At 38.2% G+C, this 13,842-nt stretch overlaps 1 protein-coding gene across 1 annotated transcript; it reads right to left on the bottom strand.

The window, feature by feature from the left end:
• Positions 1-3,148: 3,148 nt before the first annotated feature.
• Positions 3,149-12,955, bottom strand: LOC144631846 (CD151 antigen-like). The gene is made up of 8 exons (XM_078490423.1): positions 12,836-12,955; positions 12,655-12,746; positions 9,506-9,697; positions 8,983-9,057; positions 7,755-7,859; positions 6,175-6,327; positions 5,390-5,473; positions 3,149-4,846 (listed from the first exon to the last, which is right to left on the bottom strand). Exons 2-8 carry the CDS (start codon positions 12,718-12,720, stop codon positions 4,787-4,789), a joined length of 735 nt encoding a protein of 244 aa, XP_078346549.1. The 5' UTR covers positions 12,721-12,746; positions 12,836-12,955; the 3' UTR covers positions 3,149-4,786.
• Between the last annotated feature and the right edge of the window lie 887 nt (positions 12,956-13,842).

A 13,842-nucleotide genomic window follows, 5' to 3' on the forward strand; every position in this document is an offset into this window, starting at 1 on the left:
ACTGTTATTTGCAGCCCTGCTATATTAAGGTAATAGGTGTTAGATACAACTGTATATTTTCAAAAAGGCAAATAAAAGCAAAATCCGCGAAACAACTTGCACAAAACGTATTGCCCGCTAAGAGTTTGGGGAACTACAAACATTTCTTAAAAACATCGTTGTTGTTGTACATGTATAAGTTTGTTAAAAGTGTGCAAGTTCAGTTGAAAAGTTTGATTACTGTTCTTCAGAGATTTGTAAAACTATGCTATTTACAGACCTATAAAAGAAGTTTTTCACGATTTAAACCAATTTCACAACTGTGGAACTATGGTGGATCGTGTTATGTTACGTAAATGGTCTCGGGCATATTCAAACGATAAACTTTTTTTTCTTTTTTTTTATCAATAGCGAAGCGCGTGAGGTTCAAAAAATAGAATGCAAATGAATATAACCGCTACGAGGGTAAAAAAACATCAGCGTGTTCTGAGAGAAATAGAAGGAATCTAGGAGAAGTTCTCGTTTTTTGAAAGTGTTTTAGGAATACCGGCTGCTTTAGAAAGTGTTTCAGGAAAATCGTCGGACTCCGCAATTTCGGTTTGTTTTTCTCAGTCTTGTCTGAGTCGTGACGTCACTCGCGCGCTTCGCTGTTTAGTGGTATCTATATTGGTATGTAAGTCTATTGTAGGAATATAGTGGAGTACTGCATTGCATTGCAGTCGTAGTTTATAATGTCTATTGTAATACATTTCTAAAAAAAATAAATATGTATGTAAATAGAATGAATGACCATGTTGCTTTGGATAAACAGGTTTGCGCTGAAGGTGCGGCAGTGCGGATCTAACCCCTCTCTCTCTCTCTCTTTCTCTCTCCCATCCCCCCCCCCCCCCCCCAAAAAAAAAAAAAAAAAACGACGTGGACATGACTTCTGTATATAAGTTATCAAACGCTGCTAGAAGAGTGGTAGGTTCTCTTTCTTGTTGATAAGACACCCAGACTAGGTCCTTGCTGTTCTCACTCGGGAAAGTACGAACCCTTTTCTTGAGACGTTACGCGCTTATACAAACGAGAACGCCAAGGATCTACGGCTAGATACGGCCGAGTAAATTAATTTAAGTGCTCATTTAACATTTTAAATATTTTTGCGATCATATGATAATGTAGAAATTTTAAGCTAACTTAACCTCGATTTTCTTGGTATTTTCGTCATTTTTGTAGCAGTATTTAAAAATAATTTGAATATTATTTGATCACTTTACATTCTAAACATTGTTGTAATCACAGTATATTTGTATTTGTTAGAAAGGATAAACATTTTTATGGATATTTCCTTAATTATACAGTGAACCCCTGATATAAAAAAAGTTCCAAGGGACTGAAAAAATGTGTCTGTTATACCGTGGTTCTGTCCCAGTACATTTTATTGTTAGTAACTTTGGCTGGGGACGAAGAATACTGTTCGTTATATACTGGGGGCTTTGTTAAACCTGATTGAAGAATCGTTGACCCGTGAAAAGTATAAACCATGAGCGATGCGACCCAAATGTTTATTGGGAACTCGGAAAAAAAATAGTCGGTAACAGAATAAACATAGTAATAAGACAGGATGCATAAATCATGTTCTTAAGGCTCTCAAAGAAAGAAAGTATCTTGATTATCAGTAAAAGGAATATTACTAGGTTTACCAAGGCTAAATAAACAGCCCCCCCCCCCCCCCCAGCATATTTTGGGCGGCTATTTTCCCTGCTCAGCTCTCCTTCGACATGTTTGTGGGTAAGTAGAAGGTTGGTCTTTTATTTCCATTTCGATAAAAAAAGGGGCTCCTCTTCCAGTCGTTTTGTGTGTCCGCATTCATTCCTCCTCACTACACCGTTTGTTGGGAAGAAGATGGCAAGCAGACTCTCCAAACAGCTGGTAATTGAGCCCAATTGATGAATGTCCGTCTATGATTGTCAAAACTTGCGATTAGAGTGAATGGTATATTATCGGTAAGTGGACGGGATAAAGAGAAAATTCAGGATAAGTACAGGTTTACTGATGAATATTTTCGCCAAGTTTCTCCCTCGATCTGAGAAGATGTTTGTTTATAGTTATTGTAGTCTGTTGTCGTAGGGGGCTGTTGTATGCCCTCTTCTCAAACTCATTAATAATTCATCAAGTTAAAACAAAGAAAATCATAACCGTGAAGGAGGTTTGGATACCCGGGCTTAATTAGCATAGAGTTTTACGATTTTATTTCTCCGTTTACTCCTTAGTTTTGGTTTCGATTGAGAAGATATACCAAACACTCGAGACAGTGATTTATCGGCATATCGAAACACCTCGAATTCCGTCAAAAATACTCCGCTGCGCGTCGTATTTTCAACTCTCTTCTCGGTGTTTGGATATGCCGATAAAACACTGTCGCTCGTGTTTGATATATTACTTCCCTAATAGCGGATGGATAAAGGATGGATTTGCGCTGCCCAAGTCTTTCTTGAATCCGTTCAATGTGCCGACATAATTGAAATGTCGCGGTTGCAAGGCTCACTTAATAGTGAAGTGTACAGTTACCCGATATACTTGTTTCTGTATTTAACACATTGACGTCAGTTTTTTACGCGTCTGTCCTGTTATTCATAATACATTTCGTCATAACATTGTCAAAATATTTGTGCATCCACGAGCCACAGGTGACAATGTTATGACGAAATTTATAATCAATATTAAGCAGGACAGAGGCGTGAAAAACTGACGCCAATTTGTTTTTTTACAATAATAAACTCGAATACAGTATTTCTATCAAAAACAATGCGTAACCGTTAACAAGTTTCTGAGGTTGTAAAGATTCCTGATACAGAAAAACGACAACAATAGGAAAGTGTTCGACAGTTGCTAGAAACCTCCTTAACCCGCGGGCTACTGACAAAATTTCCAAACATGTTGACTGAAATTATCTGATTTACACCAGTAAATGAACAACGCCGGTACAGATACCATTGAAGCACACCTCGTTTCGTGTCAGCTCATTCCGAATTTTTTTCCATACCACTACCACACCCCCCAACCCCTCTTCAACCTTTAAGCCAGTCCAAAGCCAATACCAAGGATTCTATGATAGCTCGTTGCAACCGTCCACGCGTGGTTTTCATGGTTTTATTATCTAGTATTTTAACAACAACAACACTCGTTTACCCTTCATGTAGTTTGTACTTTATTCTAGTGTTTCAAGACAGTAAAATTCACTTAAAATTTTCTTTTCTTTTCTTGGTTGAGGTTGTGTATTTAGGCAAATAAGGAGACTTATTGTACAACGATTCGGTATTCAATGAAATTACAATACATGTGAAAATAAGGACTTACTATTGCCATTATTGGTTACGATTCAGTAAGGAAATTCAATGATTAAAGTCTCAATTGCAGCACTTGTGGATGAGAAAACACCTGAGTTTTGTTGGGCCGGTTGTTTAAAACCCAGATTAACGCTGATGCCCAGTGTAGTTTCAAAGATAACCAATTACTATTTCTCATTTTTGTCCTTTATTCAAACTTCGGTTGTTAAATAAGCAAATTAGCAATTATTGTCTTTCGGTCAAACGGGCCCAGGTTTTATCAAAAACCGAAAAATAAAAGATCTGGAACTTACAGCTAATATAAGGAAGTACTTTTTAATTTCATTTAAAGAATTACTTGGGTTCAGAAACATTTAAATCATACACAAGATTACTCTCTAACATTTTCTCTACAGCCCTTTGCCTAGGACCCTCTCCGCCAATCCTTGTTTGCAGGGTAAGCGCCTTGGGAAAGGTTTAACACTCCATCTTACAATTAGCGATGGACAAATGTTTTTGGACCACGAAAATTGATGATCATATATTCCAAGACAATCTTAATTTTCAACGACATTGTCAAAAGAGAGAGCTGGGAAAGGGGTTGGTATTGGTGAAATTTTACAACGGTTGAAAATGAACACATGACCCATAATTTACAATAATACTAGACGGCAAGCTCGATAGTTGGCGAGGGGTAAACCCCCGAGCTAACTATCAAAAACCGAGAAACGAGAAACCGAGAGCGAGTCGTCTTTTAGTATAACCCAGTGGCTGATCTATTAAACACAGAATATTGCTAGAATTGATTTATTGAAGGTTAATATTGATAAAATTCAGCGAAAAACTACCGATCGATAGAAGGCACCTATGAAGCTAATCAGATTGCGCGTTTTGCCAATAGTCAGCCGTTGGGTTCTGCTACGAAGAAAGTTATTTCAAAGATAATGTTCCACACTTCAGGTGGCTATTTGATCCTGACCATATTATTTGAGAATTTAAGAGCTTTTTAAAAATATTATACGATCAACACCTTGTTATCGGTTACCTCGTTAGAAAAATAATGAAAATAAATAAATGAATAAATAAATAATAAATAAAACCAATCACTTGGAATTTGAAAGAGACGTGCCTAGTCCCCAGGCGTTCTCTCTTTGGCGAGCAAGATCCTGAGATCGAGTAAGTCGGCGGTCACAAAATAGTGACGTCATGAGTTTGCCGGCAAGAGGACGCCTGGGTACTACATTGTAGCATACGCTGATTCTCATTTAGAAATTGAATTATTATGTATACGATATACATCAAGGAAGCACAAAGGCATTAAGGTTTCCTAAAAAGAGTTATTACGATTAAAACAAATCAAACACTTTTCTAATTTATCATTATTGCCACTCGGCCAAAACAAAATAATCTCCGTACTTTTTAACCGACGACGCACAATTTTCCCGCGTTTCCATTTCAGACAAATCACCCATCCCAAATACACAATCTTTAACTTATTATATCTTCTCGTAGCCAATAGATCGGAACAGACAAATCGCGAATACAACACCAAGAATCTGCAAAGAAACAGAGCAGTGATTTAATAATAATGACGATGATGATTTAATGATGATGATGATGATGATGATGACGATGATAATTCCATGGCTTATTGGCATTAAAATCACTCCATGAAATTGAAGGCTCAATCTCCGAATAACACAACGATTTATTCTTACACATTACAACGTCAGATTGAGATATTCTAAACTCGAAGCAAAAGCGAAAAACAATTCCGGAAAATAACATGAAAGTTTCTCAACGCGCGCACGAGCGCGTCCTAGGCCGCGATTGGCTGTTTACTAGTTCACGTGCTCACGTGCAAAGTCTTCGAGGGAGGAAAGAGCGAGTTCCAACAACAACAAAAAAATACAACAATGCGAGTTCAAACAATTGGAAAGGACTAACTATTGGAAGGATGCTGGCGTCTCCGATTTCTGGGTCTGTATACGGGACGGGAGGTGGGGGGAGGGGGGTATTTACTGGGAAGGGTCGTTCGTACAGCTCGACCAAATTCATTTCATCTTCAAACTAACCGAAGAGAAGGACGGCAAACTTACTTGCAGAATGGCGATTCCAACACCTATTCCTCCAATGACAGCCATTTTCCCTTTGACGAACTCTTGGAGTGCTTTGGAACAACCCTGAAAACAAGCGAGGAATGAGAAATTTTATCTCCAGTTTATTCGTGTGCGCGAGGAAGTCAAGCAAAATGGACATCTTGGTAGAAGCCTATTACAAGGCCTTATTCAAACAAACAAACAAACAAGCAAGCAAGCAAGCAAAAAATAACGCTGTAGCTGGCAATTAACCTAGATGATGCTCTGCTTTAACTGCGTCGGTGTCAACAGCAGTGCAAAATGAGAAGTCGTGGTTGTTTGTACCTATAGCCTGCCCGTGCTAGCTAAGAGGTGATAAAACAAACAAGCAAACAAAAAACAGACACTGGTGTAGATAGCAACCCAGATCAGGAGTTGTAGCCTTGCTGAAATATTTCAAAATTGGAACTTTGATCGCGATGCTCAACGAGTTTGCCACTTGAAAACAGAAAGATCTTGGCTGGGACGAAACGCTGTGTCAGACTAGCCACGAATAATGTAATTTGTCACAAGCAACTGTCAACCTGTATTATTTTAATCTAGCTGAAGTTTTCTGTCTAAATGCCCCACTCCAGAAAATTCTTGGATGGTCAAAAGAGTCACTAAGCCCATTCAAAACAATTTGCAAATTGTGAATTGTTAGTAGTAAGCTGCAACCAACGAAATCTTTTTGTCGAGCACTTTTCACATTCCGCTGTTTCACTGAAGTCTTAAGAAACTAAGAAAACAGATGCTTTCATACTCACCTCTTGGTAGATATCTTCAGCTTTCGCCGAGGCGCTGCATTTTGAAGCTACTTTCTTGCAGCACGACTCTGGGAACGGTTCCTTTTTGTCGCTGTGCTTGTACCACGTTGTGTTCTTCCAGTCAGACGGGCCCGAAACTCCACAGCACTTCAACTGTCGAGCAACGAAAACAAAAATCTTATCAGTATTTTAAGAAATTCATCCTTTTTGCTAAAGGGTTTCTTTATTTTTCATTGACGCGTCACGTTAAGGCTATTAAAGGCTAAATCAAGTAATAAACTGAAATTTACTTCTGATTAGTAAGAACTGAGCTTTTTAAGGGCACATTTTTAAATAGTATTCCTTATTTATGGAATGACTTACCCAATGGGCTTAGGAATGATAATCTTAGCCTGTCATGCTTGAAACAACGATGTAGAGAGTTTTATAAGAGCAAGGACTTTTATCCTGATCACCCACTATTTCGGAATATAACAGTCTTAACATTTTAACTAGCTTTCTTTCGTTTACTTTTCTTTTTTTTTTTAATTAAAAGTAGGTATCTTTGGGTGGACTAGCACGTATGGTTCTAATGTTCCCTTATAGTCTTTCTTCATTGCATCTTTTTTTCTTATATTGCTGTATTTCTTGTCTTTTCATTGTTTGTATATCTCTTAAGTTTATATTCAAAACACCCTTTATAGGGGCTGAACCCAGGCGCGCGAAGAGAGAGTCCAGGATAACTTGCATGCGCATGCGCCAGTTTTTCCCCCAAAACTGGGGGAAAAACCATATTTGGCAGCACTTTTGAAAACGCGCGCGCACAGATGACGAGTTCAACTACGCGACCGTGTACTAAAGCTGGATCACCGGAATAACTTTAAAAAGCCTAGCTTTCCAGTCAGTGTCTACTAAAAGCTAACGCCAAAACACAAATCGCTCTCCATCAACTACTCCTAGTTTTGTAGCTGTTAATTGAATTATATTTGGATGCAATTGAGCACAGTTTTTTCTTGCATTTATTCGCGTGCTTGGTCGCGTAGTTGAATTCGTCATTTGAGCGAGCATTTTTAACCGAGCGCGCGCGTCCCAAGCAAGTGACGCCACACTCCTCGCTTCTGATTGGTTCGTTCTGAGCATGCGCATGCAAGTTATCCTGGACTCTCTCTTTGCACGCCTGGGTTCAACCCCTATAAAGGGCGCGCGGTAGAGAGAGTTCAGGGACTTGACTAGCTGGACTCCGGATCGAGCGGTCCGAGTTCGAGCCCTGGCCGGGGTGATTGTGTTGTGTTCTTGGGCGAGACAGTTGACTCTCGCTGTGCCTCTCTCAACCCAGGTGTATGAATAAGTAGGTACAAGCGAATTTTAATGCCGGTGGTATTCCTGCGATCGACTAGCATCCCATCCAGGGAGGAGTAGAAATACTCTTAGCCGCTTCATGCTACAGAAACTGGGATAAGCTCCGACCTGATGAGCCACTAGGCTCAAACGCAGACTTTACCCTTACCATTAATAAAAGTCATGAAAAAACTATAAAATAAACATACATGTAACATAAGATCTTCCTTTTAATAAGAAATAAATTTTGAATTACAACTTACGTTCTGTTGTGCCTTATCAATGGCCTCCGTTAATTTCTTGTGATCTTTCTCTCCGTATTCGTTCGTGATAGTTTTGTTCACCATGCCTTCTATCTTGTCAATAACCTAAAATGAAAAACAACATCAACTAATGTGTTGTACGGTGTGAACTAATGGAACGTTTCAGGGAACTTAAGGGGGGAATGGGCGTGGCCGAGTAGTTAATTAAAAACCAAATAATGGAGAATGATCCATGTGCGTGCCGCCAAGATAATTTTCGGCTTAGACTGGTTCACCCCTTCAGAAGACGTACTGCGTCAAGCAAAGTGGATACCATTGAGGCAAATGTACATCCGCAGGGTACTTTGTTTTGTCTTCAAATGTGTATCTGGAGGTGCTCCGGTCCAATTACAACACTTGTGGACGGAGCAGAAGACTAATTACAATCTTAGAAGGAAAAATTGCTTGTCAGTACCAAGACCAAAGACTGACTTTCTCAAAAAGTCGATTACTTATGAAGGGGCCACATTATGGAATTCTTTGAATAACGAGGCCCGCCTTAAAGAATCGTTGGCAAGTTTCAAGGGTGCTTTGAAAGTATTAGGGATTTAGAGGTTGTGTATTTTTGTTTGTTTGGAATGCTTAGTTTGTAGTCTTTACTTGTTATTTAAGGGTTTAGTTAGATTCAATAGTAATTTGTAAACACGACCACATCAGCTATGCTGCAAAACATTTATCGTGTATAAATAAAAGCTTTTATTATTATTTATTATTATTATTACAGTGTAGAAGAAAACAGAACGAAAGGCAACAAAATGCAATGATATGTAAATGTCTGTAGTCTGAGGCAACTGAGAAAGGTATGGTCAGTACGATAGAAGCTCTCTCAGGGCCTCACATAAATAGCTAACTACCCGTAGAGTTAACAATAAAACAAACAACAGGACAGGAACAGCGACCCTAGCCCCCGAAACAATAGCAAACGGCTACACTTGAGGACCAGTAGAATTATAAGCTTACGAGAGCTGCTACACTACTGAATAATTTTTCTCATCAAAAGTTCTCTTCGTGCATGTAACATTCATACATAAGCGTTACTGAGAATTGATATTAAGTTCTTCGGTGCAAGAAAGAAAACTCGAACTGCCCCCAGTAGGGCAAGGTCATCCCTTGACACAAACAAGAAAAAACGTTTTGGCTTAAAAATCTCGAAAGTTAAAACAATTAATTGCTTTAAGGTTATAAATACCTTGTCCCTTTGAGAGTAAGCCATGATTCCGGAGGCGATCTCCAAAATGAAAATCATCATCACCAAGAATGAATACTACATTTATAGAAAATAGAAAAATAGTTGTAAAATCAAAACTAAACAACCGTGACAACTACAAACAAAACAAGAAACCCAACAATTTTAAACTGAATACCACTAAAAAATACAAATGGCATAATTATAACCTGATAACATAACTTGCATTTGATGGAAACGAATTCTAAAGTTTATACATGTGAACCCGAGGCGCAGACAAGGTTTCTCATATAAACTACTTTCAAACATTTTTTTTAATTTGTCGAGTGTTTGTTTGTTCTGTTCATACTATGTAAACGAGAAACGGCCGTTGACTATTCCTTTTATAGAATAAAGCCAGCAAAATTTAATGATATTTAATAATGGTGCTTACATAACTTAACATGAAACAATTCTCGACCAATCAGAATGCGCGTTATATTATCACAATGTTATAAATCTTTATCTAAGGCTATTTTTATCTTACCAGAAGCAGCAGCCATTTCTTCTCCTTCATCACTCCACAGCAGCCGATAGCTCCGATGATTATTACCAGGAATCCCGCGGCTATCAGAATGTTCGCCGCGGTCTCGAAGCCAGTTTCATCCATGAGTCCCGAGTAGTTGCTGGCGCTTACTCGTGCGAAGATCCCAACGGACATCACTCCAATTCCGCCGGCCTGGAACCAAACATAACCCAAAGGTGTTTTACGATTAGAAATAGGCTTTTTTTTTTCCATATGTTCCTTGGACAGAATAGTCGATTTTGTAGCCCTAATCGTCGCTTTTATATTGGCCATGTTTGAATCTGTATTTGCGGTGTTCAGTTAATTTAAGGCTGGTCGTACGATCGCTTACGTAAAGCCTGGTTTTCACTAGCGACTCAAGCACAAGCACAATCACGCAAAAACGACAAATTTTGATCCTTGTCCTTGTGCTTGCGGCAAGCACAAGCACAAGCATCGAAATGCAATGCGCTTGTGCTTTTGCTTGAGTCGAAACTGTTTCCACGGTAAAATAAGAGCTGTTATCCTTGCGCTTGTGCTTGCGTCGCTAGTGAAAACCAGGCTTAACGACGTAGTGAAAGTCTAAAATTGGAGTCGTATTAAAATGTAGTCATAACTGAGCTCGACAGAAATCGGAGTCGAAAGAATCAGAACGTTTCCATTTTCTTCCGATTCCGCTTTTGATAACTCCGTCGCTTATGATCCAGTGAAAACTAGTTTGTCTAAATCGCAAGTAGAAGCGGAGGAACAGACTAATCCCAATGCTAGTTCTCACGCCCGCCGAGTGCTTCCTTTCTGCTTGCAGCACCGACAATTTATTTCAGTTTTCACCTGATCATAAGCGACGTAGCTTACGAATCCGTCGGCTTGATTTTCACTAGATCGTAACGCTCTGCGCTTCTCATTACGACTCCGACTCTATTGCAGTGAAAAACCAGCCTTTAGAGATATAACAACTAACTCCATGATATCGACTGCTGTTTTAAAGGAGCTACTTCACGGACAACTAATCTTGAAAAAAACTGGCCAGTTTTTTTTCAAGTTTGTCGTTCATAATCCGTCTTAATCTTCGTCAGTTGAAACCACCCTTTATTATTTTCGCGTTTTTATTACTCCTTTGTTGTTTTTCTTCATTACACAACTATTATTCTGAGGTTTTCTTCACTTTGGAAAAAATCTGAAAAATGACTTAAAATATCGCGACACTGCTCCTTTAAACTTCAGTGCGCATGTGCAATTATGGTTCCACAGCTTCTGATCTCGTTCCCAGAGCCCACGTTACTCTTAAGGATCGCAGGCTCTGGGAACGAGTTTTTAGCTCTAAACCTTTTACAGCGAGAAAAACCGCTAATCTCTTCTATTCAAAGATTCATAATCTTAAAATCTATACTCTGTTGTAGAAATGATAAAACAGTGATAGCGGTAATGTAAGAGAAACCGAGAGTTTTATACTACAAAAAATTGCGGTTAAAAATAATTATAATTTAAGTACAAGCAGGAAAGGAGCATCTGGGCAAACACGAGAATATTGTTCGTAATAAATTTCACGGCGAGCCGAAAAGCTAATATCACCCTTGTTTGTGATAGTTTATCGCTCATTTTCTCGACTTTTGATCAAATAGAATACAAAATTTGAATATGATAATAAATGAATAATGATGAGATCTGGCGCTTAAAAGCGCAGTCAGTTACCGTTCTTTTGAGCGTTAATTTAATATTTATATGAATTTTCATTCATATATAGGGATCTGTAATGAAATCACAGTTATCGATGTTAAAAGGTTAGCATTTCAAAAACTTTTTCCATAGGGAAACCAGCTAAGTAAGCAGGGAAGATTTGAAGCTACTGCTTTTTGACAAAAGAAAATCTCGAAAGCAGAAAACGATGGTAAAGATACTCTAAATAAAACAACTATTCAAACCAATTTGGGCAATAAAAGAGAAAGGATTACTTGAGTGTAATTGAGGTTGGCATTTTTCCTGAAGTAACTGGCTACCCTGGTTACCACCGCTAGCTGGATAATTAAATGAAATATCTTGATCGCTAGCCATATATGACCTACTAGCTTCTGAACATACGGGCTGTCAGTATGCAATATGGCATTTATCTACTCGGTCATGACCTTAAGCTGCAGAGTAACTCAGGTTCTTCGCGTTAAATTGCGCTGAAAGATTATTTTTTAGATACGTTTTCGATCGCTACTTGAGACAAAAGGACGCCATGAAAGTACTTTTCTATTCTTCATTGCTCGCACTTGTCAAACACCTTAAAAAGCAAGGTTTCCAAGAGCTCTTTCTTTTATTTAATTTTCTTGCAAGAATTGTGCTTTTTAGAACGAACAAAACGAGTTTCGTCTCCTTTTTATCGACGTTCATCGCTGACCAAATACTAAAAGGATTTAAAGTTCTATTCATGACCGGAAATAGAAACATATGTTGTTTCTTGGAAGAAGAAAGAAAAAAAAATCAAATATGGCGGCAAAGCTCCAATTCTTCTGTCTCTTTGAATGCAACGGCAAAGCGGCACGGAAGAACATCTTGATAATAAACTTAAAAAGTAGAAAAATAATTGTGCGTGGCTTAAAATCATGAATTTGCAAATGTTCTACGTATAATTTATTTTTTTGAGCCGTAAATTAGCCGATAAGTTCCCCCAAGGTAATCCGTAAACGCCGAGGCAGTGGTTTTTCCAGTCTGATCAAAGTTGAGAGTTGACGTTATTCAAAAAAAAAAAATCTCGAAAGAATAGAATACTCAATTTTAAATATATAATTGTGTGAAAAATATAATTTACTCAGTCAGGCAAATCACAACACTGAGCGAAAATCTTCAAAAAAAATTTAAAATTTTGAAATCTGGAAAATTTTGGGCTTCATTCATTTTTCTGTTGAATTCAAACTCGCGGCGAAAGTTTGATCTCAATTAAATATAGGCCGTAGAAATTTAGCGCGAGTGACAAGACACTGAAACATTAATGAGCGGTTAGTGCCGCATACAGCGACGCAAAAGCCGAAAGCCAGTTTTGTTTTGTTCGAGTTTCAAAATGAATACAAAACGCTAATACTTAGACAAAAAGTAAAACCGGCTGAAAAGACAAAAAATACGTCAAAGAAATTGGAAGCCTGACTCACCCAAAACACCAAGTTAAAGACGCACAGAAGAAACTTCAAACACTTCATCCCACAGTCGAGCGCCATTTTTAGACGGTTCTTCTGTTGTAAACCTTAAACAAAAATAAAGATCAAATGAGATAGAAGCGATCGATCTCCCCAATCCAACCACAGATGGCATAAATAATACGTCATATTTTACCTTTAAACTAACTTTAAATACCACAAACACAACCTATCTCTCGCTCGCAGCCTCTCGCTTTCAAGTCACACGGCCACCTCCCAGCTCAAGATAAAGATTGCGTTTAGTGAATGTTTTCTTTTTTTTCGATTCGAACCTGCATAAATTTTCTTCCACTATACAGAATGGAAATTAACATACAATTTGATTGACAATCGGCTGATCTTTATATTTGGTTTATTTGTCAGCCAATCAGATCATCTCATTGTTGACATCAAGTCCGCTCGTACTATTTCCATTTGACAGATGGCCGGTTATTAAGCTACAAGACCAGGGCGCAGGTGATAGAAAAAGATTCAAAACGCTCTGCGGGAAATGCTATAATATTTTTCTTTAACAGTAATTTTAAAACTAAAGTTTAAATAACACAATGAAAAAGACATGCGATTGTAAAAAGAATCACTTTTACAAATTTTCCCTCACCTGAATCCGTCAAAAGCTTCATTATATTTACAATTTAAACCACAGAACGCGTCTTTTAATCATATCAGTAATAATATTTCGGTTAATCCAGCTTACAAAAATTTTTTGCTATAATTTTACAAGCATCAGTTGATTTATGTTAAGTTAAACTTTTGGTTTGATTAAAGGCGAGCGAGTAAGATGGTAAACAGAGCCTAAACAAGGAAGTCACTGACATAAATTCATTGCTCAGTTGATATTTCAGAATTATCATCGGGAAGGTCAGTGAAGAACGAGACAATTAATAAATCGATGGTTTTTTCTGACATAAACATCCGATTCAAGTTGAACAGGACACAATGGCTTGGGGAACAAAGAGTTTCCTTGGTATTGTGATGCAGCCAGTGCAAAAACACATGTATACATGCCATGTATATTTCTCAGATTTAGGTCCCGTCCACACTGACCCGGGTAAATTTGAAAACGCATCTTTTTTTCTCTGGTTAGGCCAACCGTCCACACTGAACCGGCGTTTTCGGTCACCGAAAACGGAGCTTTTCAAAAAA

Source organism: Oculina patagonica, chromosome 12 (genome assembly GCF_052425735.1).
Source record: "Oculina patagonica isolate OP01 chromosome 12, crgOcupat, whole genome shotgun sequence".
Lineage (NCBI taxonomy): Eukaryota > Metazoa > Cnidaria > Anthozoa > Scleractinia > Oculinidae > Oculina > Oculina patagonica.

Excerpts from the sequence above, each read along its gene's own strand:
- LOC144631846 (XM_078490423.1), bottom strand. The coding sequence starts at position 12,720 with ATGGCGCTCGACTGTGGGATGAAGTGTTTGAAGTTTCTTCTGTGCGTC. Across the intron at positions 7,860-8,982 it reads CTTACTCTCAAAGGGACAAG|GTTATTGACAAGATAGAAGG; the intron begins GTATTTATAACC and ends TTTTCATTTTAG. Across the intron at positions 4,847-5,389 it reads TTGGAATCGCCATTCTGCAA|ATTCTTGGTGTTGTATTCGC; the intron begins GTAAGTTTGCCG and ends GTTTCTTTGCAG.